The 21,121-nt window shown below is 46.8% G+C and overlaps 1 protein-coding gene across 9 annotated transcripts in view; it reads left to right on the plus strand.

Annotated features, from left to right (window-relative positions):
- Positions 1 to 21,121, plus strand: part of CACNA1B (calcium voltage-gated channel subunit alpha1 B) — a 311,383-nt gene that overhangs the window by 156,918 nt on the left and 133,344 nt on the right. For 3 of the 9 annotated variants that reach the window (XM_063353305.1, XM_063353296.1, XM_063353298.1), the window contains exons 9-12: positions 6,553 to 6,609; positions 7,346 to 7,420; positions 9,392 to 9,481; positions 13,306 to 13,515. In XM_063353305.1, the coding sequence (XP_063209375.1) occupies positions 6,553 to 6,609; positions 7,346 to 7,420; positions 9,392 to 9,481; positions 13,306 to 13,515 (432 nt within the window). The remainder of the gene's footprint in view (positions 1 to 6,552; positions 6,610 to 7,345; positions 7,421 to 9,391; positions 9,482 to 13,305; positions 13,516 to 21,121) is intronic. The other 6 variants (XM_063353297.1, XM_063353300.1, XM_063353299.1 and 3 more) reach the window with 3 other exon arrangements.

A 21,121-nucleotide genomic window follows, 5' to 3' on the forward strand; every position in this document is an offset into this window, starting at 1 on the left:
CCTTCCAACCCGAACCATTCTATGATTCCATGATTCTATCCCTTCTCTTCCCATGGAAGGCTCTCCAGGCTTCTAATATTTATAGTATCCTCCCTGAGCGTTTTGTTTGCTCTTTTTTTCTCATTTATTTTTGAGGCAAGGTAGGACGAGTGGAAAGCTGCATTCCAGCGATTCATGAAGTGGCATCTTAATACTTAATCTGGTTTTGCTCTGTAATGTTTTACATATTCTGAGTAGTTGCGGGAGCTGGAAAGGAGGTTTCCTTGTTTCTCGGTAATGCTCAAGTTTTTACCTCGAGGGCTGTAATGGGTTTTAGGACCAAGGAAAGTATTTGAGTGACTAAAATCACTCCTTCATCTGTACACTACCTCCCGTTTGTCAACAATGATTTTAATTTAACATTGTGCTCATCATTTATTGACCACTCTTGAGTGTCTTTCGTGTTTCTCGCAGCCTTCTCTATTTGTAGTCTGAATGATGTTATATTATCTCTTGCTGTACATATTGCATTGAAAAGGTAGTGCAGATGAAGTTTGGGGATTGTTTACTATCAACCCTTTCTTATGCTGAAATTGTGGACTGTTTCGTCCTTTGGAAGAAAAGGGATCTTTGTTTTCTACCCCTTAAGTGCTGCCTGACTCGAGCATTTTCCAGACCTGGTCTAACGACTTTTCTTACATTTGTGTTGTAAGAATGAAAAGTCTTTAATAGCCTGGCTCTTGAGTAACTGACTCTTACAGTTTTCTTTTTTTTTTTTTTCTGGTGGTACTTTTATTTTTTTTTCCCCAGTGGTAAAATAAGAGGATAAAAAGGATGAAAATATTATTAAAAAGTGCTTGTGAAGTTTTTCAAGGAGGTACCTTGGCACAGCTGAAAGATTTTGGTGCCAGCTCACTATTGATAAATCACCAGAAGTGCAGCTGTGGTTGAAACTGAAGCAAACGTAGGTCAGGCTGGTTTAAATGGGGTTTGTTTAATATAGTCAGCAGCATATCTACTTGAGGGATCTATAGCAAGGTGTTTAAACAGTGACAGCCTTAATGTGCAAATACTTGTGTGAGTTATGCTTAATACAGGAAGCCTTAATCAATGAAGTGCTTAACAAACGCAGCCTTAACAAAGGGTTGGGGAATGAAAGAGAAAATTACAACACCGATAATGTGCTGAAGTGCTGAATTGAGACATGCATGACTTGAAAGAACAAAAAAAAAATCAACCCACGGTCTGACCAATTTCCTTAGAATTTAAATTGACTTTCTTCGCTTAGGATTGTACGGAGGCCAGGCAGGAAGTCTCTAGCTTTCTGTATTTCTCAGGTGCGTGTTGAAGAATGAATACACAGGGGGCAGTCAGGAGGGTTTAAATATTTCAAATGAGAAAACAGGTGACTCCATGTAAAATTCCTTTATCATGAGGCCAAGGCTAAGCACGGAAAATTGTAACTCAGTAGAGTCTTTTTGAGGACGTCAAGAAGAAATGTGCTGCCCTAAATCACTTATAAATCTGTAAGTGTCTTCAAATCTGTAACGTTTTCAGTCTTATAAAACCGAAGTGTGAGTTTCAGGCCGGAAGCAGTGATCAAATCCCATCATTTCTTGCATCTCTCGTAAGTTAGGCCAAAAATTCGTACGGTGATTGCCATGTCAAGCTCATAAACATTGGTTCTTTGCATGTTTTAAAAGTGAATTGTATGGATCGGTTGGAAACAGACCTGTAATCTTCAATTTAATCTTGAAGAGTAAAGTCAACTGTATTTTTTAATACATTATTTAGAGGGACCAACCCTTCCCATCACTAGAAGTCGGCTGAAGTAGGTGTACAAAGCAGCGCTCCGCATTGTGTTGCTCCTCTAGGCACGAGACAACAGTTCTCTTCCCCAAATGCCTCTTCTTCACTTCAACCAACATCAAATGAAGTCTCGTTGGTGAGGAGCAAACCCCGTCTCGTTCCACCCACTGCGTGCTGGGACAGGCTCTGCTCTTCGTTTCATGTCTTCGTAGGGCTCTGTGCAAAGGCAGCAGCACGTCAATTTGAAATTGTGCCTTTCAGAGGAATTAAAACGTGGTGAAGCCAAGCAAAAGTAATCCATGCAAATGATTTTGCCGCTGCTGCTTTCTCCGTTAAACTCCTCAAAACTGTAGCAACTATTAGGCTGTCATGCTGCATTTCCAACGGGGAGTGGAGAACTAGAAGTTTTCTGTGCAGAGTAAAGCGCTTATAAGCCCACAAATATTCTTTTGAAGATGTTTCTCTTATCTTACAAGGACATGCATCATTTCGAAAACACTTTGCCCAGAGACTGGAAGTCTTTCAGTTCAGAGCTAATCACGTTGCATGTCTTTTGCATTTTAATTCTTTCCAAGACCATCTCTTTCACACAGCACTGATTCTGAGTGGTTTTTTTCTCCTGGAGTAAGCAGGCTTTGGCTTTAACCTCTCTCTTCTGGCTCACTGTAACTTGAATACCATTCCTTGACATGACGAAGCTTTGTGAACCTCAGGTTTCAGCTTTCTGTAGAAGAAACAGAGCAACGAGCCCCCTGATACAGCTGGGAAAAGACACCTACCTCAATGAAAAAGGGCAGCAATGTGTGTGTGATGGCAAGGGAAGATAATTACCAGAAAGACAAATTAGAGTCCCCTGTGAGAGTGTGACGGCTTCTTCTAAGGGATGCATTTTTATTCACTTTTTCTATTTAGCAAGTCGGAAGCTTCAGCAGTTAGATTCAGTTATTTTTTCCTTTTTTTTTTTTTTTTCTAACTTCTGTCGCCTGTTGAACAGGAGTTATTTCCCGTAATCCGCTCTTCTTTTGAGCCCGCAGTGTCCTAGCTCCCCATGCCAAAGAGAAAGAGAAGGGCTACCATGTTTCACTGTTTTGTTGAGCTTGCCAGTTCCTCAGTATAAGGTTTGCCTTTATTTCCAGTCCTGTAACGTGCTCTGTGTTGTCAGTGCTTAATGACCAGCGATTAATCTTACTGCGGAGGCACCTCTCACTCAGATATCCCAGCGAAGCACCCGTGCTTTTGTTTGGAGGCCAGAAGTTGCCGATCTAATACTGTCTCTTTGTTGAATATTTCTTCTAATGTAGAAGCACTGTTGTTTTGGGGGGGGGGGGGGGGGGTTCAGGCGCCCTCATTATCTTCTTCCCGTCTTTGTGTTACGGTGATGACTAAAGGCAATGCAACTTCTGATCCCCTGCTTATGGTTAAAAAAAAAAAAAAATCCTAGCAATGACGACTTGCCTGCTGAGCTGTTTTTTTAGCAGACGTTAAAACCCTTGTAAAGCCTCACTAGGTTAGATGAGATCCTTTGGCTTCCCAGAGGATACAAGACAGACGGGAGTGACTGTCAAGGGAGAGAAGTGTGGAGCAATGGTGGAGGACAGTCAGGCTTGAGGGAATTGCATAGGTGAAACCCGGGTTTTGTGTATTTTTTTTTAAGGGAACAGTGAAACTGAGCCCTGGTGGGGGGCGTCTATGGGTGGAGATATGTCTGGGCATCAACTCAGAGCCCTGAATTTGGGGCAAAGGCTCAGCTGGTTTGCAGAGTTGTCTAAAAAGAACCTGTGCTTTGTAGGCGAAGATACGTTGATAACAAATCGTCACGCCCAACAAATTCTGCCGTCCCGCTGGCATTTATCACTCTGGTTTCTGAAACCTCAGCGTGGCTAAATCTCACATCGGTCTGGCTGTGGGGACGCAGGTGGCACTGAAAAATCAGATGGCATCTGTACCCCATTGCAAATCACCATGATTATGTATTCATACAGTTCACCAGCCCCAGAGGTGATCTGAGGACTCGGGACTGTTCTTTCCCTGCTGCCCAAAGGACAGTGGAGAGTCATGACAAATAATTACAGGAACATGAAAAATAAGAGGCCACTTGGGGACAGGGGTAAAGAAGAATTTCTTTTCCTGCTCAAAGATCTTCGACAGGAACTGGTATAATGATTTTTCTCCTGCACTGATACAAACCGAGTACAGAACTGACCCTCCAGCTAAGTGAATAGGTTCTTTCTTTCCTGGAGTGTTTTAATTTTTTTTAACAAGATATGTTTGAAACCAACAGCCCGCAGAGCACTGACCGGTAAGTGTGCTGGGTCTGGCTGAGGTCTCCCTTCTGCAGCCACAGCTCTCCTGCGTCGCGCTTATCTGGGTGTAGCCCCTGAAGAACATCTGATTGTCTTCTGACCCTTGGTAGCTCATTACTTTCCTTGCTCACCACCTGCATGGCAATGTGCCTGCTCCCTGCAGTAGCTTGTATTAAGTCTAATTACCAAATGCTGTCTAAAAGTCAGCTTCTCTTTCTGGGAGTGGCAGAAGAGCTCCTCTGGGATGGGTTTGCCCTCCTCTGCTTGCCCCTTGTCGCAAGACCTGAACATATACTCCACTCCAAATGGTTTTAATTTTCCCTGCAATTTGCGGGTGTGTAGCATAGGGAACAAAAGCCACGTCTGCGTTGTGCAGAGGAGCGCGACATGGAGAGCCCCAAAGTACTGATGGCTGAACAAATTCCCAGATCCAAAGCAGTGCCGGCACATCCGCGGGGCGCTATTGACGCTGCTGGTACTGGGGGCCAGACTCGTGTTTACGCGTAGTCCCGCTCAGCCATGTCAGTATATCACGTTCAGACATGACAGAAGGCTTTTGAAATCATACTTCATCAGCAATGTAGGCTTTAAAAGAACCTATAGGAAAATGTCTGCTGTACGAGCATCCGGAGTTCCCGCTCCTGCCAGCGCAGGTTTGCTTCGTGTTCCACGTTTGCAGGCCCTTTGTCCAGCTGCCTTTGGGAAGACGTCTCTGTATCTAAACCATCCCTTCTACGTGTTTTAGGCCAGCCATGTTCATTATTAATTGCTGTTTAACTCCTAACATCTTTTTAACCCCAAAACACCAGTACAGCTTTTCCCAAGACAAGACTTTGGGAGAACCTTTTGGTATTTGAGAGATCTCTCTCTTGAACTATCAAAAAAAGCCCATTTCAGTTTTCTGACCTGTTTTAAGGAGCCTTGGAGAACTCCTGAGTTGTATTAGCTTGTGGGTTTTTGGAAGAATTTCATGCATTTTAAAGTTTTTAGCTCGCCTGACGTTTTTTAACCCTCTCTGAGCACCGTTGCCCTCCTTACCCTCTTCCATGTCCCTGGTGCACTAGTTTGCATTTTCTTATTTTGTTCTCCTCCGCTTGGGTTTCCAGTCTTCCTCAGTCCTCAATGTTAATTTTCAGCCTTCTCAGTTTGTTGTCTCATTAATGTATCATTCACTCTCCCAAATGATTAATAAAGAGATTATATAAGGCTCGTCTGGTAGTGCCGATCCCTCTAGGATTCTTCCAGACAGCTTTCAGCTACTCACTTTGATGTTTGGCCTTTGGTTTGTTTGTATTTTTTTTTTTTTAATTCTTTTAGTTAGCCTTTCATCTAAGCTTAAATGGACTTTAAAGCAAAATTTTGTGGGAAACACGGTGTCAGATGATTTAGTAAGATCCCACATTACATCTATGCCAAACACGTGAAAGAACTTGTCATTTACAATAATACAAGGAAGTGTGCAGTTTACCAGCTGCCAACTCGATATTTTGTTTGCTTTAGATTGTCCTTTAGAAGAAAATCCTTCCATAATTTTACAACAATCTTTGCAATCTGTGGTTCAGACCGTATGAACTGTATGGTTTCGGGTATTGGCGCAGCGTGGCGTGTACTGCAAATTGACTTGGGTGGTGACATTTGCATTGTGGAACCTCAGGAAATTTGGTTGTCTTTCACGCAAATAAAAATGAGTCAGTTTGGGGGGTTGGTTTCTTCAGTGTTTTCTGAATTCTTTTACGGTAGGAAAATACAAATTTGTGTTGTGGAGACGAGTTATACAGCGACGGAAAGCCAACAGTGGTGGTCTTGTATGTATTGCACAACCTGAGCAGTGCCAGCCAGGACTCCCCCGTGGCTGCTTTGCTGTGGATTTTATTTGGACAAAGATTTGATCTAATGGCTATTTGGTGGTATTCTGTCCCCTACGATGTGGCACGGCTGACACGCAGCAGCCAGCCCTGTGTGTCTTACCCTGTGCTGTGAGACAGAGATTCATTTTCCCTGGGCCGGAGTCCTTGTCTTATTGATGGAGACAGAGGAGCAGCAATGGGTGTAGAGCACCTTTCACTCCTCAGTGTCTCCAAAGAGGCTGGCCGTGAGGGACCATCCTCTGGCTAGTGGAGCCCTGTGGTCTTGCTTGGGTCTGAAGGAAGGTTCTTGCTCTCCAGATAGCTGGGTAAAGAAACTGGAGTAGGTGGCTCAGTGTGAAGACGAAAATCATGGAGGAAGTGCTACAGTCTTCCAGCGACTTGTCTGGCCTCCTCCCCTTGTGCGAGAGGGGCAGAGGGGCAAGAAACACGGCTCTCCGAGCCATCCCTTCTCCACAGGCTTGGTGTAACTGGGTGATACAATGGGGTAAGGTTGGTGGCAGCTGGCACACATGCCTGCTGCATCCAGCTCAGCTGGTTGTAGAGCTGGGATGTGATAAATCTGAGGTTGAACCTTGCTGTTTTTCCTTTTACAGAGGAGGTCATGCTGGCAGAAGAAGACAAGAACGCGGAAGAGAAATCTCCTCTGGACGGTAGGTCTTTTTGCTGTGCAGCTTTTGTCCTGTGATACGTGAGAGGTTCACCTGCTGTACGCTGACATGACTTTCCATTGTCACCAGGAGGGTGTGAGGAACATGCTCTTGCATGCACTTGGCATAAGTCGGGCTAAAGAGTCCCTTTTCCCATAGCGGGTCTTTTTGAGGTTGCAGGTGGACGATAAGCAGTTATGTGACACACCGCTCTGGGATGGGAATCTGCCCTTGGGGTCGGTCGGTCCCTACGCTGCCTGTTGGGACCGCAGCGTGGCGGGGGACACTCGTCAGCCTCTGCCGAGCATGGCTGGCTGTGTCTACGCGCAGGTTGTGGCGGGGGTAGGCTGCAGAGCGGATGCCAGAAGAGAAATGCATTGACCGAGAGAAGGCAGGGCTCTAAACTGAGGTTTCCAACTGGATTTGACAAAGAGACTAAGACCCCTGTTACTTGTAAGCAGTAAGACATAACAGGGTGTGGTGATCCTATCTTCCGACGTGTGACCCTAGCGTTGCAGGACGGCCGGAGGTACCGAGCTTCAGATGCAGCGAGGCTCCGGGGACTGCTCTCCCTGTGCCTCCAGACCCATGAGCTCTTAGGATGCGACAGCCAGTCAAAGTTCAGTTAAAAGATTCTTCCCTCTCCCTTTTCTGACCATCTTTCGTCCTCCCATGTCTCCTCCTTTCCCCTCCCCTCCCTTTCCTTCCTCTTTTTTTTTCTCCTCCCATTCACTGTCAGGGAGGGCCGCCTCGGAAGGGCCGATTCAACAAGGCACGGCACCGGCAGAGACTAGCAGCGGCAGCAGCTACAACAGTGAGTGGATTGCAAATCACCAGGGGCTTAGGCGGCACAGCGGGGCAGGGCTTCTCCCCCCCAGCCCCACCTGCCCAGGTCACCGGAGATGTTTCCCAGCTGGTTTGTGCACCTTGTGCCGAGCCACGTGGCTCCTTCGGGCGTCAAGTGCCCGGCCACTGGTCCGCCTTGGCCAACTCGGTGACCTGCGCTCGGGGAGGACTCGGGGATGAAGAGCTGGGGCTGCAGAAGGTCAGGGCTGAGGTGTGCTTGGCAAATCTTTGTGTCGGGTGCGTGGGGGTGTGTGTGTGCACGCTGGGGAAGTTTGTCCGGCACGTGGGTGCAGCCAGGGCTTGTTAGTCTGGAGCTGGAATGAGTGTCTGGAAGAGTAGTCTGAAAAGTTGAGTGGTGTAAGCGAACTAGAGGCGGGTACAGGCCAAGGAGTAAAGACCCCAGTATACTAAGGCTCCTTCTTTACTGGTAAGCTAAAGGAGCCTGGCAATGCTCCCAGCCTTGAAGCCAACTGGTATGGAGCAGCCCACATCTATGCTGGTAAATTATCTTAGTCTCCAAAACAGAGGGACATTGCATCCAAGGTGCCTGTAGAGACGGCATAACCTAATTGCTAAACACACGCAGGAGTTATTTGGGGGAGAAGATAAAGAAGGGGCTCAATTCATGCCAGGGAGCGTTGTAAAACTTCACTCCCGGGGCTGGTCATGTTCCAGTGCTGGGGATGGCCCTGGGCATGCTGGAGTGTACTGGGATGGATGCAGCCTGAAGGACCCAAAAGCTGGTATTGCTGGGACTGAGGAATTCAGCCTACTGCTGGGTGGGGAAGAAAAGAGCAAAAGCGGTTATTTGCCAAAAATTGGATCCAGATCACAGGTTCAGAGCACCCTCTCCTCTTCGAGCCTCTCCGAACCTGGGCGATGCTCTGGGTTTTTCCTTGAAGTGACAAAAGCACTAACGCTTGCCTTAGCTGCGGAGGAAGAAGCGCATCCGTTTCTCTGGCAAGGCAGGGAAATTTGCGTAGCGTGAGGGGATTTTTCTGGTAGGAACCTACCCCCAGGGCAGTCGCGGCAGAGTGAGTGGGTTTGCTGTGTGTGCCAGCTGAACAGTATGTATCACCACACCGTGGGGTGTCTTACTGCTGATCGAAAATGGTGCTTAGTTTACTGTCTGTCTTGAAGCTGTGACAAAACTGTTATCAACGTATTTTTTTCTGCTAGTTCTCAAGGTTTTTGCAGGTAGGTGGTCATGGGACCAGGGTCCGCGCTGCTCCTGCGTTACCCCTCGTGCACTGGGTGAACGGTGCAGACCTCGCCGAGCCTTAGGCTGCAGTTCTCTTTCCCTGTCGAGTAAAACGGGGTAGCCATCTTTGCCCCCCCTGCAAAAGATGCTGTTGGGACCAAGCGTGTTTTCAAAGAATTCATGCCATCCCCAGAAGGGAAGGAATCGTACAGTGGGTGCTATTAAGAGTGTATTTGCTGATTTGTGGCAGTTGCCTTCGACATAGTGTTGCTGCTCCTTAAGGCATGGTGTATCCGAGCACCGTAAATGCTGACTTCTTAATGGTGCGCACTGTAAACAGCATTAATGTCTTTAATGGATAGAAGCAGCCATCTCATAACCCACTGGGGCTCAGAAAGATGCAGTGACCCTGCCCAGCCTTTCTGCTGTGCTTAAAAGGTCCGGCAGCTGCCGTGACTCCCCCAGCCCTCCCGCATCGGCTGGGGCGAAGGGGAAGCGTGCAGACCTGTCCCTGGCAAACCTTCAAGGGCTGGAAGGCTAAATAAATAAACGACCCTGGCATCAAAGCACGCAAAACCCTGCAGGGTTGTAGGTTGTCTGATTTACTCCGGCTTACCCTTGTGTGAGGGCTTCAAGCTGGCGTTGGGATGTAAAAGCTGGCCCTGGAGAGTGAAGGGAGGGGGAGAGAGAACCCACTCTGAATGCTCACGGGCCATTTTCTCTTTAATTTGCACACAGTGTTGAAAAGAGCCGCAATAAAGAAGAGTAAAAACGACCTGATTCATGCTGAAGAAGGTGAGGACCATTTCACAGACATTTGCTCCGTTGGTGAGTACTGGCTTCGCATTGCCCGAGGTTTAGATCTCCACCTAAACGTGTTCATGTCGTGCTTCCTCCGAGCGGCTCCTTTGCCTCCGAGAGCCGCCGTTTCAAGGAGGAGAATTGTCACTGCTCCTGCAGCAGCAGCACTCGACTTGCCAAAGCAAATGGCTTCGCGGCTTCCCCCCGTCCCCTGCGCTGCTCAGCCATTGCATGCCGCACCCCTTAAAAGAGCCCTGCCGAAAAGACTGGAGAATCCATGCTGTGCTGGCCATGCCGTGATTCTGCTTGGAACATGATCATTTATGCTAATGAAGCCCAAATAACGTCAAATGATGCTGCTGAGGCTCATCTGTTGTAGGGAGGAGAGGAGGTGGACACTTGGTCACATCTGCCACTAACGCGCAGTCCATAGTTTTGCCGCCTTTGCCGGGTGAATGCTTACTGGGAAATGCTGGGCAGTGGCCCAAATTCTCTCATTCTTGCCTTAGAAGAAGGTGTTAAAGCAGTTCTCCGCGTTTTTAAAGCCAGATATGGAGACACACGCCCGTGTGCACGCAGTGACCCACACGCCTCCAACGCAGAGCGTGGCACTTCACAGCGTAGCATCGAGGGTGCCTATTTGGTGTCGTCAGCTCTGGAGAATAAGCTGCTGCCGGGCTGCAGAGATACTAATTGTTCTGTCGTTAACGGAGAGCTAATTCCCTCCTGAGATGATGGCAGGTGGAGAGGCAGGAGGCGGGTCTGGGGTTTGCACCCAGTCTAAGGGCAGCTCTTTGGACACCAGCAGAAAGACCTTTCAGCCGTGGGCTTTTCCTTGCCGTCTGGGGAGACATCTTCCTGATCGCTTTGGAGTTAGCTTATTCCTGGCCCCGCTGTTCCAGCCTGTGTTTTGTTTTGCTGCTGAAGCAGCAGATGTTCTCATTATCTTCCAAAGAAATGTCTTGGCACCCCAGTTACCACAAAGCAGCAAATCCTGGATGCGTAAGAGTAGCAGCACAAACAGTACATTTGAGAGTACATGTCCATGTACGCTTGCAAGCATGAGTGCCTCAAATGCTCTTTGGAAATTCGGCATTAACATTTTAAGAGGTTACAGCTGCTGCTGGATTCTGTTCCCACCCCCCTACCCCACCCCCCCTTTAAATGAAGACCCGGTTGCAGGGAATGAATGTTGCTCGGCATGTTACTGACACCCTCACCCCCTGTTGAACCGCCACGATCCCCCAGGCTGAGCAGGCTGCAGGGTTTGTGGCTAAAAACTACCGACACTTCGGAGAGGTTTGTTGCTGAAAGAGGGCAAAAATGCAGCGGCCGTGTGCATTTTTGTTTCGTTTTATTCTGGGCAGCTCGGATCCCTGCATGGATAACAAGGAATGGTAATTTTTTGGAACATTTGTTCACGGTTGCAATAATTATGAGGTCTTTGCGTTCACATCCAAGTCCCTCCAGGCTCTGGGCACCCATGCCACGCAAACAGATCTTTGAGTTCAGCTTTTCAGGTGGCAACGGATGACGGAGCATCTGGACTCACGGGTAATCTGATGCGGAGCTGGGAACTGTCTCGGGAGCATATGGCAGGGAAAATAACAGCAGTGCTTTCCACCTTCTGCGAGTGGTTCACCCACTTGGGAGAAGTGTTTTTGATTTTGATTCCCGGAACAAGGCAGGAAAGAAGAAATGGATACGGCAGATCCTTCTGCAGGCTCCTGAAAAGGCTGAAACTCTGCATAACATAAACAATCAGATCATATGGGCAATTATGCATAAAGAATATGTTTTTGAGAAAAGGTTTTTTTGGATGGATTCCTAGGATGTCTTGCTGATGGGAGCATAAGGACTGTGGAAGAACTAACAACGTAATCACTGAGTGCAACGGGAAGATGCGGACCAGAGTGGTAGAGACTTTGACAGGTCTCTTGCTGGCCGTTGACTGCATGCGTTGCACTTTAATTCAAGCGCAAGTACCTCGGTGAGAGTTATAATTGCATTACAAAGCTCTGTAGTGGTAAACACTTCCCAGTGTGTTCTCTGGAGTTGTTCTTAACTTCTATTCTTTTCTTTCCTCTGAGCTCTCAGCCTTTCTTCCCGCACTAAGAAGCGTGCAGCACACGATGATGCTGGCTGCTTCTGGCGTCCCACCCTCCCCACTGTACCAGGCGCAGGACACTGTCTGGACTGCCAGGCAGAGGAGTCTGGAGAAGTGGATGTTTTCTCCGTTTAGATCAGTTTCAATACCGCTGCTTTGCTTTTCTGGGAGATCGGTAGAGAGGGGGCGAAAGGGCAGCCAGGCTATTCCCATGCAAATCTGAGAGTGCAGACTGACTTGAGAGGTCTTAACCTGCCGAACAGTATTATGACGCGGTGCAGCCTATATCTTAACCTGTAGTTCATTTTGTTGCCTTAAAGCAATAGATGGGCGCTATGATTTATTAGTTTGGTTGTTTTTTTTTTTTTGGTTTTTTTTTTTTTAAACTGCCAAGGGGAGGATTATCAAACTAACAGAATTGGCACACTGAGCTTTTCCACAAGGAGCTTGTTCAAAGCCTGGCCAGGGCCGGCTCTGCGTTTGGCGTGTTGGTGGACGGCCAGAAATGTGAAATGAAGCCGAGAGTTTGCCTTTCTATGGGGGAGACGGCGCAGCACGCTCTTGTGTCGCTGTGAGGCTTGGAGAACCCGTTGCTGTCACATCTGGATGCTTCAGCCTTTCTATGGGGTGCTGTGTTTGCTGTTATTGCAGGATGGAACGGGGCGAGATTCCCACCCCTTCCAAGTGCTGAAACGTGAGCGAGCACACTCAAAACTTTGGCTGCCGCGGCCAGAACACTTTGTTCATGTAACTCAGCCGTCCCCAACGCCAGCCCGTGCGAGTCACCTGCTCTCACGGTGCTCGGTCCAAGACAGGACGGAGTGTGTCCCGGTCAGCCCTACCCGCTGGGAGGCTCCGTCCCACCACGGGGAAGGGCAATAACATGTTTCCTTGCTGCAAACCACCTTGAAACAAGGCTCGCTAGCCATTTCCGAGGGGTGCCAGCACAGCGTGAAACAGGTAGTGGACAGCCTGTGGCGATCACGATTTGCCCTGCTTGCAACGGCAACGGATGCGCGTGTCGATGACTAACGTGTGCTGATTTCTCCTGCCTCAGCACTGGCCGGAGGTGGCCTTTTCATCCATTTGAGCGGTGCCTGCTACCGCAGGGGGAGAGCTTCCATTAGAAATCGCTTCTTCCGTCAGCTTCCTGTTGGTAAAACATTTGACTCTCTTCCAGGGTTTCAGACCAGAGTCGTAACGTAGCTGATACAGGCAGAATTGATACAAACGAGTAGCTGCGCCCAAAATATGGTGCACGGAGGCAGATTGAGCCCTCTGCTGTAGAAATACATGAAGTTGGAGAGTAAAATAAGGAGACTTGCCTGGTCCTTGGAGCAGGGGAAATGGGAACCAGCTTTCCTGTTGCCAGCTCCCAGAGGATGTGCTCCACACCACGGGCAGAAATACCACTGCGCCCGGTATTTTCTGTCCCTCCAGTCAACTGGGAACCCAAAAGTTATGAATTAAACTGGGACAATCAAGATTGTTTCAAAGGGTTGGAAGCCCAGTTCCTTTAGGTGGTGGAGCTGGCCATTCATTCATGACGTTTCAAAATCCCAGCCTTCATCTCTCACGATGTCATTGCAAGCGAGATGCTCTTGCTCAGCCCATAGTCAGCGTGCCCAGCTTTCTGCTCAGCCGCGTTTCTGGTGCTTGGGAAGAGGGTCTCTGTGCCCAGGAACGCCCTCCGGCCTTTCTCCTGCTGGGATATGTGGTGTGGTGACTCTTCTTTCTGTCCCAGGGTCTCCTTTTGCCCGTGCCAGTTTGAAGAGTGGGAAGAACGAGAGCTCGTCTTACTTCAGGAGGAAAGAGAAAATGTTCCGGTTCTTCATTCGGCGCATGGTGAAGGCTCAGAGCTTCTACTGGATCGTCCTCTGCGTGGTGGCCCTCAACACGCTCTGCGTCGCGATGGTGCACTACGACCAGCCGGAGAAGCTCACCACTGCGCTGTGTGAGTACCGGGGACTCCACCTGTCCTCTAACGAGGTCTTGCATTTTTAATTACTCTTGAGCACTGCTGTCACATCCACATGAAGTCTGGTTTTCGGCTTCCTATGCCTCCCTCAGAGGAGGGTCAGGAGAGCATTAATGTGCGATTCTGGTAACTCAAAAGTAATTGAATCTTACAAATCAGAAAAAATCCACCAGGACATGATAGAGGTTTGAGATGGGAATGTTATCCTAAACATTACCTGAAACTTCACATTCAACTGCATTCAAGCCTCGTAACGTGTCAGGAGGACTTGTTCCGTGGTAGACTATATGAAAGGAAGGGGAATGGCTCTGCGTTTGGGGAAAGGCAGGACTCTGTCTAATCAGCATCTGCCCAGAGAACTGCCGAATTCACGCCACTTTGCAGCATGAATTTCTGTTGTGCACGTACTTAAAGCTCTGCCAGCTCCTGGGATAGCAGCACGTGCAATGGCCGATGTTACCCGGGAGATAAAAACGCCTCTCTGTGCTTATAGAATCATACACGAATTCACTGCAGTTGTAGCAATTATTGTCATATTCTTTAAAAGCTTGCAACTCTACAGAAGGTCTTTTTTGATAATCATCCCTTCCTTACTAATGGTTGTGTGATTAGATGGGATGGATGTCAGGATGCTCTTCTGTGAAAATACAGTGACAGAAATAACACCGTACAGAAGATTATACTGTATTTGTGCGAGAGCTTTTATTTTAGCTTGGTTCCTGTGGTCACCTATCAGTTTAGGCTCCAGATAGTCTATAAGTGCTTTTGTAGTATGATTTTTATTATTTATTTTTTTTTAAAATTGCATATTGTTTAGTCTCATGATGAATAATAAATGTAGGCAGCTTTCTGCAATCAGAGCCTTTACGCATCACGGTGTTACGCTGAGGTTGCAGACTTGCTCACGAAGCCTGTTTTAAAAAAGAAATGTGGAAGGTGAGGGACGGAGCTTTTTTGTTTGTTTTAATGAAGGTTATAGGCTACGACTCCTAGAGCTGGAAAACTCGTAGCAATTGGGAAGAGAAGAATATGGGGACCCTGGAAGTGGGACAACGCAGTTTTTCCTTCTGAAGGGAAGGCATGGAGAGTTTGTTTCTGGAAGACAGAGCCCTCGCATTGGCCTCTTCTCACTGCCGGGAGCGAATCTTCTGTTCAGCCCTTGATATTCGGATGTGGCTAGTGCAGAATTTGTTAAGTCAAACTTCTGAAGCAAGTGAACGAAAGACTAGGGGAAAAAAACCCAAATCTTTCAAGCAGTCTAACTTAATAATTTTGGCTCAGATCATTAAAGATACTTATCTACTTAATTTTCCCTGATTTCTACATAAATTACATACTTAAATATTTCTAGCCCCAGATCCTCAGGTCTTACCTGATTATAAGGAAGCAAACTTTTGAAGTGGTCTCTTTTTTTTTTTTTATATAGACTTAAAAGGTCAAGAATACTAGGTGCTCTCACTTCAAAAACCTCCCTATTAATGTTTGCCGAAATATTTAGTGCTGCCAGGTAACTGGGGATATAATGAGAGATGCGTAAGTAGGATAGAAAATTCTTTCAACTCTGCATTTGGTGTTTTGGTTGAATTCTTTTTGCAAGGTTTATACTGAAAAGAGAGACAGACTACACAGAGAAGTCAGTCTTGCTTATTCATTTCCTAAATTTAACAGAGGAAATAATAAGCTAGATTGGCAGAGTAATTAGAAGTTTGAGGCTTAGGATTTCCTCCTGAATTAGGACTAAATGTCTTGAAAAAAACCAAAAATTCCAAGTCAAAAAAGGAAGGCTTCAGATTTACAGACTCAGTTTCAGGAGTGCCTTGTGCAGTAACTTTTCTAAGAGAACATGAAGAAATCCGTGAGCCAGCAACTTCTACCTAATGTTCATAAGAGAGCTGGAAGGGATGTTTCTGTTGATTAGAGTTAAAGGTACCCCTCCAGGTGGGAAATGTAACTGGGACAGAGGCCACGAATTAGGCTCCCAACCTACCTCAGTTGAGGACAAAAAGTAGGGAAGGTTGAGATTGTGTTGTGCCTGGGGTCAGGGATTGGGGTGGATCCTTCTTTCAGGAGCTCTGCATGTGTCCGTAACACCCAGTATTGTGAATTAATTTCAGAAACACGTGGGTAGCATACTTCAATTTCTTGGGGCTAGGATACCACCTAGCCAAGGACGAGTGACCCCATTGACTTATTTTTAGTGGAAGAGTCAGAAAAACATTGAAGAACCATGTGTTCTTGGGAGCTAAATCCTCAGCATCCTCCCAGCCGTAGGTGCTTTCCTTTGTCTTGTCTGCCCTTTATATGTCTTTGCATCATTGCACTGCTATTTACTTGCAAGACTTCAGTGTCCTTTGTCAATAAGGAAACACTCGGACCGGTGTTTCACAAATTAATCCCTTGGATTCACTAAAAGAAATCCTAGTGGTTGCAGATAAACACTGCTAGAACCAACGCTGTAATTGGTGAGGGGCAACACAGAGGTGGGTCACAGAATTAAAACAGAATATCTGAGGATTCCCAGGTTTTGCGGATGTAAATGCAGAAGCATTGGGGCTTTAAACAGAGTGGTACAAGATTAGCCGCTATGACATAGAGAATAAAAGCCAGCGATGCAGAATGAACGGTCGTCACGGAAATTCGAAGATACTCTAGATAATTTTCTCTTGGGTTTTTTTCTTTTTTTTTTTTTTTTTTTTTTTTTTCCCCAAAGATAGTTTTCTCTAAGACAAGAAGCAGAGGTGCCATGGGTTCATTCTGGGGAGGATTGTCTCTGGTCCACCTTACGGCATAGTGCAATGCAAACTAGGAAGAAACCTATTTTAACGTAATTTTAGAACAAAAAGATTCTGAGGATAGTCCACTGAAAAGGCTTACAAGTTCAACCTCTTAAATTACTTCCAAACACTCCCAACTTTTCAGGATGGTGAGCTGTAGTATTGCATTCACGCCCGTCTGCATTGGTAATGACCTTTTGGCTTCTGCTCACTTTTTTGGGGGATGGTACAGTTTTTATAGCATAATCCTTCCTACTAATCTAAAGTGTAACATTGAATGCAGGGAATGTTCTCTCCCCCTCTGCTCCACTCTGGTGAGACCTCCCCTGCAGTGCTGCATCCGGCTGTGGAGTCCTCAGCACAAGAAGGACATGGACCTGCGGGAGAGGGTCCAGAGGAGGCCATGAAGATGATCAGAGGGCTGGAGCCCCTCTGCTGTGAGGACAGGCTGAGAGAGCTGGAGGTGTTCAGCCTGTAGAAGAAAAGGCTCCGGGGAGACCTTATAGTGGCCTTCCAGTCCCTAAAGGGGCCTACAAGAAAGTTGGAGAGGGACTTTTTACAAGGGCATGTAGTGATAGGACAAGGGGTGACGGCTTCAAACTGGAAGAAGGGAGCTTTAGATTAGATTTCAGGCAGAAATTCTTTGCTGTGAGGGCGGTGAGCCCCTGGCCCAGGTTGCCCAGAGAAGCTGTGGCTGCCCCATCCCTGGAGGGGTTCAAGGCCAGGTTGGACGGGGCTTGGAGCAACCTGGGCTGGTGGGAGGTGTCCCTGCCCAGGGCGGGGGGTTGGAACTAGATAATCTTTAAGGTCCCTTCCAACCCGAACCATTCTATGAATATTTTACACCTTAAAGTATGTGGGACTTTGCATGGACTAACTGGTTATTTTGTTGTTGCAATCATAGTAAGATTGGACTTGGACCCTCTCACTCCTGCGGGCGCTAACCCTCAGCCAGCCTGGTTAATGCTGCAGGTACAAGTTTGGGAGTGAGCCCAGCTGTGGTTTAGCCCCAAGGAGGGCGCCTTGAAAGCCCTGTTCTGCCCCAGATTTGTGCACAAATACATTGGATACAGGCAGAACAAGATACCACAAAACCAGGGGATTTTAAACAGCTCCTGGAAGTACTCGAGAAAAATCCTTTAACTGGAAGAGTGACAGAGTTTAAAAATGGCTTTAAAGTTAATCCCTGGTGAGGGAACAACGCTACAGAGGAGCAGGAATTGGCTGGTCTGATGCAGAGCAAGAGAGAAGTAGCCAATTCTAATTAAGTTGTTTCATGGAAAGTGCTTGGAAATGAACTGATGAGGAGTTTTGTGGACCGTAGCGGCGGGAGAGAGTGCGGTGAAGTCGAGGAGGATCCACTAAACCCTGAAACTCTACCCAGGCACCCTTTAATTCAATTATACCTGTCCCTCTGGGGAAAACTTTAATTACATTACAAATTAATTTTACTTAAAGAACAGTTGGTAAAAGCCTACGGGTCTGCATTGATTTATTTTTCCTTTGGTCTTTTTCTTTTAACTTTTCTGTTCTTGAATTGTTCTGATTAGCCTTCTCTGCTTGATATTCCGTATGTCTGCCACTGCTTTGGAAAAGGAACTGCAGGAGCTTTAGAAAGGGGCTTGGGATTTCTTTAGTCTTATTGAAAGGGTTGACGAGAAACTTTTTTGAATTCTTGGGGTAAGCTGAATAACCGAACATACTTTATGCCCCTGTAATTATCCCCGAATTAGATCAGAGATTCTCCTTCTCTGTATGGAAAGGACTCCGCTGCCAAATTGCAATCGGAGTTTTCTCATACTGCACATGGACACATGGCATGTTTTGCTCACTGAAGCATGGACCTTCCATTAAAAAAAGTTGCAGTTCCCTATAAAAGTACGTATTTCATGCAGCTGCCCCCGATTGTCACGTGTTTGTGTTAATTTCCACCCGTGCCAGTATTCCCAGAAAGCGACTTCTCTCGGAAGGCGGCTCTGGAGGCAAATCTAGCCTAGAAGAGCATCCCTGAGATCTAGCAGTGGCAGAGATGTATCTTCAACCGGCAGCAACAAACCAACAACATCCATAATGTGGGCACACGGTGGAGGTGCAGCGTTAAGGGGTTTTCAGTCAGAACTTCACCTTTTTAAAACGCATGCTGTAGCTTGAGCAGAAGTTGCAAGTCTGAAGTCAAACAGCTGAAGGGATTCGCGTGTTCTGTGCTGTGCAGGAGGCCAGCAGAGGTGGTGCTGGTGGTGGTGGCTTCCTCTGGCTAAAGCTGTGGAAGAAGGCTGGAACCAGAGATCCCTGGCCTCCGCAAGGTGGGCTTTGGGGACCATGGTGAGGAGGTTTTAGGGCTGGATCAGTAAGGTTTCACTTGGGAGCGCTCTCATCAGGCTTCCCGTCCTCTGTGGCTGCCCTTCATGAAGCAGCGCTCTCCATGTTTCTCCAGCTAACGCTACAGTGATCCTTAACTTGCTCCTAAATTTATACCTGTCTAAAAACAAGATCCAGAATGTCTCTTTTCTGATAAATACAATCTTTGAAAACAGTATTTTAGCCATTATGGCCCGAGAACATCTTCCCTGTGTGCCGTGCAACGCTGAACCATGTGTTTGGTGCAACTAGGCCTTTTTTGACGATGATGTGTTTGCCTTTGAAGTGGATAGCCAGCTCCCCCTGGATATAAATATGCAGCCTTCGCAATTGCGAGGAAAAGGCTTTCTGAAGAGAGCATATTTATTTACGTCTGCTGAACATTTCACGTCTGCTTTGTCAAAGAGAAAGAAGTTGTGCTTCGCCGAGGTTCTCCTCCTGGTTGGTTTAATGCGCGAGGAGGACAAGGAGAGGAAACCAAAATGTCAGACTCGTCACTGGCTCCTAATGACATCGGACTCGGAGACGGGGCAGAAATGGAATTAATGCGTGGGTGATTGACAGAAAAGAGCCGCTAACTATCTAATTCGAACGTATGGGGCAAAAAGATGCTGGCACAGACTTTGCCAACAGCACAAATTTGAAATTAAATAAAAGCATTTGTATCAAACTTTTTTTTTTCCTGAAATCACATTACAAAATGCTTCTGCTTAAAGCAGATTAAATTACATGTGGGTTCTGAATACCAGAAGGTCCAAACAAAGAAATTGCATTTTCAATTATATGGGCAGGGCCATGTCAGGAGAAATCGTGTTTCTGATCCGTCCTCTGGAGAAGCCAATTCATTTTGATTCAATTCCTGCTGCCCAAGGAGTTCACCGGGTCCGTATTTTCCTCGCCTCCATCCCTTGTCCTCACAGTACTATGATTTGTAGCGTCTGGTACCTGTTGAAATATAGCTATTGCTGCCTGTTTTGAACTCTGATCTAGATGGAAGTCATCAGCTATGAAAGGACAAGTTGTGCGGTTCTTTCAAGAGCAGCAGAAGGAGGTTGTTTCTTTGATGTTACGAGTTTCTAACATTTCCTCTGGTGGTTTTTGGGGTTTTTTTTTTTGTTTTTTTTTTGTTTTTTTTTTTTTTTAATTAAATGTTTCTTCATTCTGCTTTACTTCGAGAGGGCATTTTCTAACTCTTTTTCTCCTATGATATTCCAGTTTTGCATGTGTGCTTGCGGGATCTGTCAGTCTGATGTTGGAACACTGCGCTTGTTGATACCTGGGTTTTGTTCATACTTCTGCTGGACGGGTGATCGCACATTAATCCTGGTTTCTTTCCTCCTTTTTCTTCTTTTGAAATGATGGTAACTGTCTTGGCAGAGAGCACTGAGATCTGTTGGTGAAAATTGCAGTAAAATACTCTTACCTGGTATTTTTGTTATTCTGTGAAAGAATACGGGTGTACGTGAAATGTAACTCGTGAAGGTGAGTCTGGTGGATAGAGAAGATGAGAATCTCCCTGCCGGAGCGGGATATGAAGCAGGTGGAGGTTGTGCAACGTTTTCTTTAAGGACGCCCTTAAAAGCCATCAGGCTTGCTGAGCTCTGCTGAGCATGGAACTGCGGATGGGAGTGAGAACTTCCCAGCAAGGGAGAGACCCTTGTCCGCACGAGCCCTGGTGTGAGCTTTCCCTCTGGGCCAATGACTGAAATCGGCGACAGCAGCAGCACAAATTCTTCCACGCCCAGAGAAGATGCACGTGCTTTACTGGGGGAGTTTTGCCTTCTGGTTCTTACCGTTTCCAAAGTACGTCAGGGTGCAGAATGGAGGTTCAGGATCCCGCTTGGAAGTTAATTTAAGCTTCTGATTTGCGGGGCCAGCTCTTAATAATTAAGGATTTTAAAATTCTTACTACTTCACAATTGCGATCTTTTTGATTATATGCGTGGAAATTCAATACCACTGAACACGTGATTTTTAAAAATTCTGTATTTTTATATTATTGGACTTGTCAGCCATCTCATTTTATGCCTGACGTTGGTTCACCTCATCCCTTTCCCTCTGCACCCGTACATTCAGACGGATTCCCAGTGTAATGTGGATAACTCCCTATGCCGGGATCCCTTGTGTTGGAAACAGCTGTTTGCTCACTGAGCTGTTGTGTCTGATGTCTGAAAGGAGAGAAAAGTTGTAGTATGGTGCAGGTGTGAACATTCTCCTAGCAGGTTCCAAGGGAGATGGAGGTGTGCTGCTCCTTCAGGTGACCATGCCTTCCCCCGGGCGCTGAGATCCAGCGGGTGAGATCCTCTTGGTAGGAAAAAGGCTGAGAAGTCCGCAGACCTCATACTTTTTCATCTTATTCCTCATCTGCGAACACTTTGTCCTTGATAGTCTCCTTTAATGATATTGCTCCTCTTTTCAGGGAGAGTAGGTTACATGGTATAATTAATACC

The sequence above is a fragment of the Chroicocephalus ridibundus genome, chromosome 15, assembly GCF_963924245.1.
Source record: "Chroicocephalus ridibundus chromosome 15, bChrRid1.1, whole genome shotgun sequence".
NCBI lineage: Eukaryota > Metazoa > Chordata > Aves > Charadriiformes > Laridae > Chroicocephalus > Chroicocephalus ridibundus.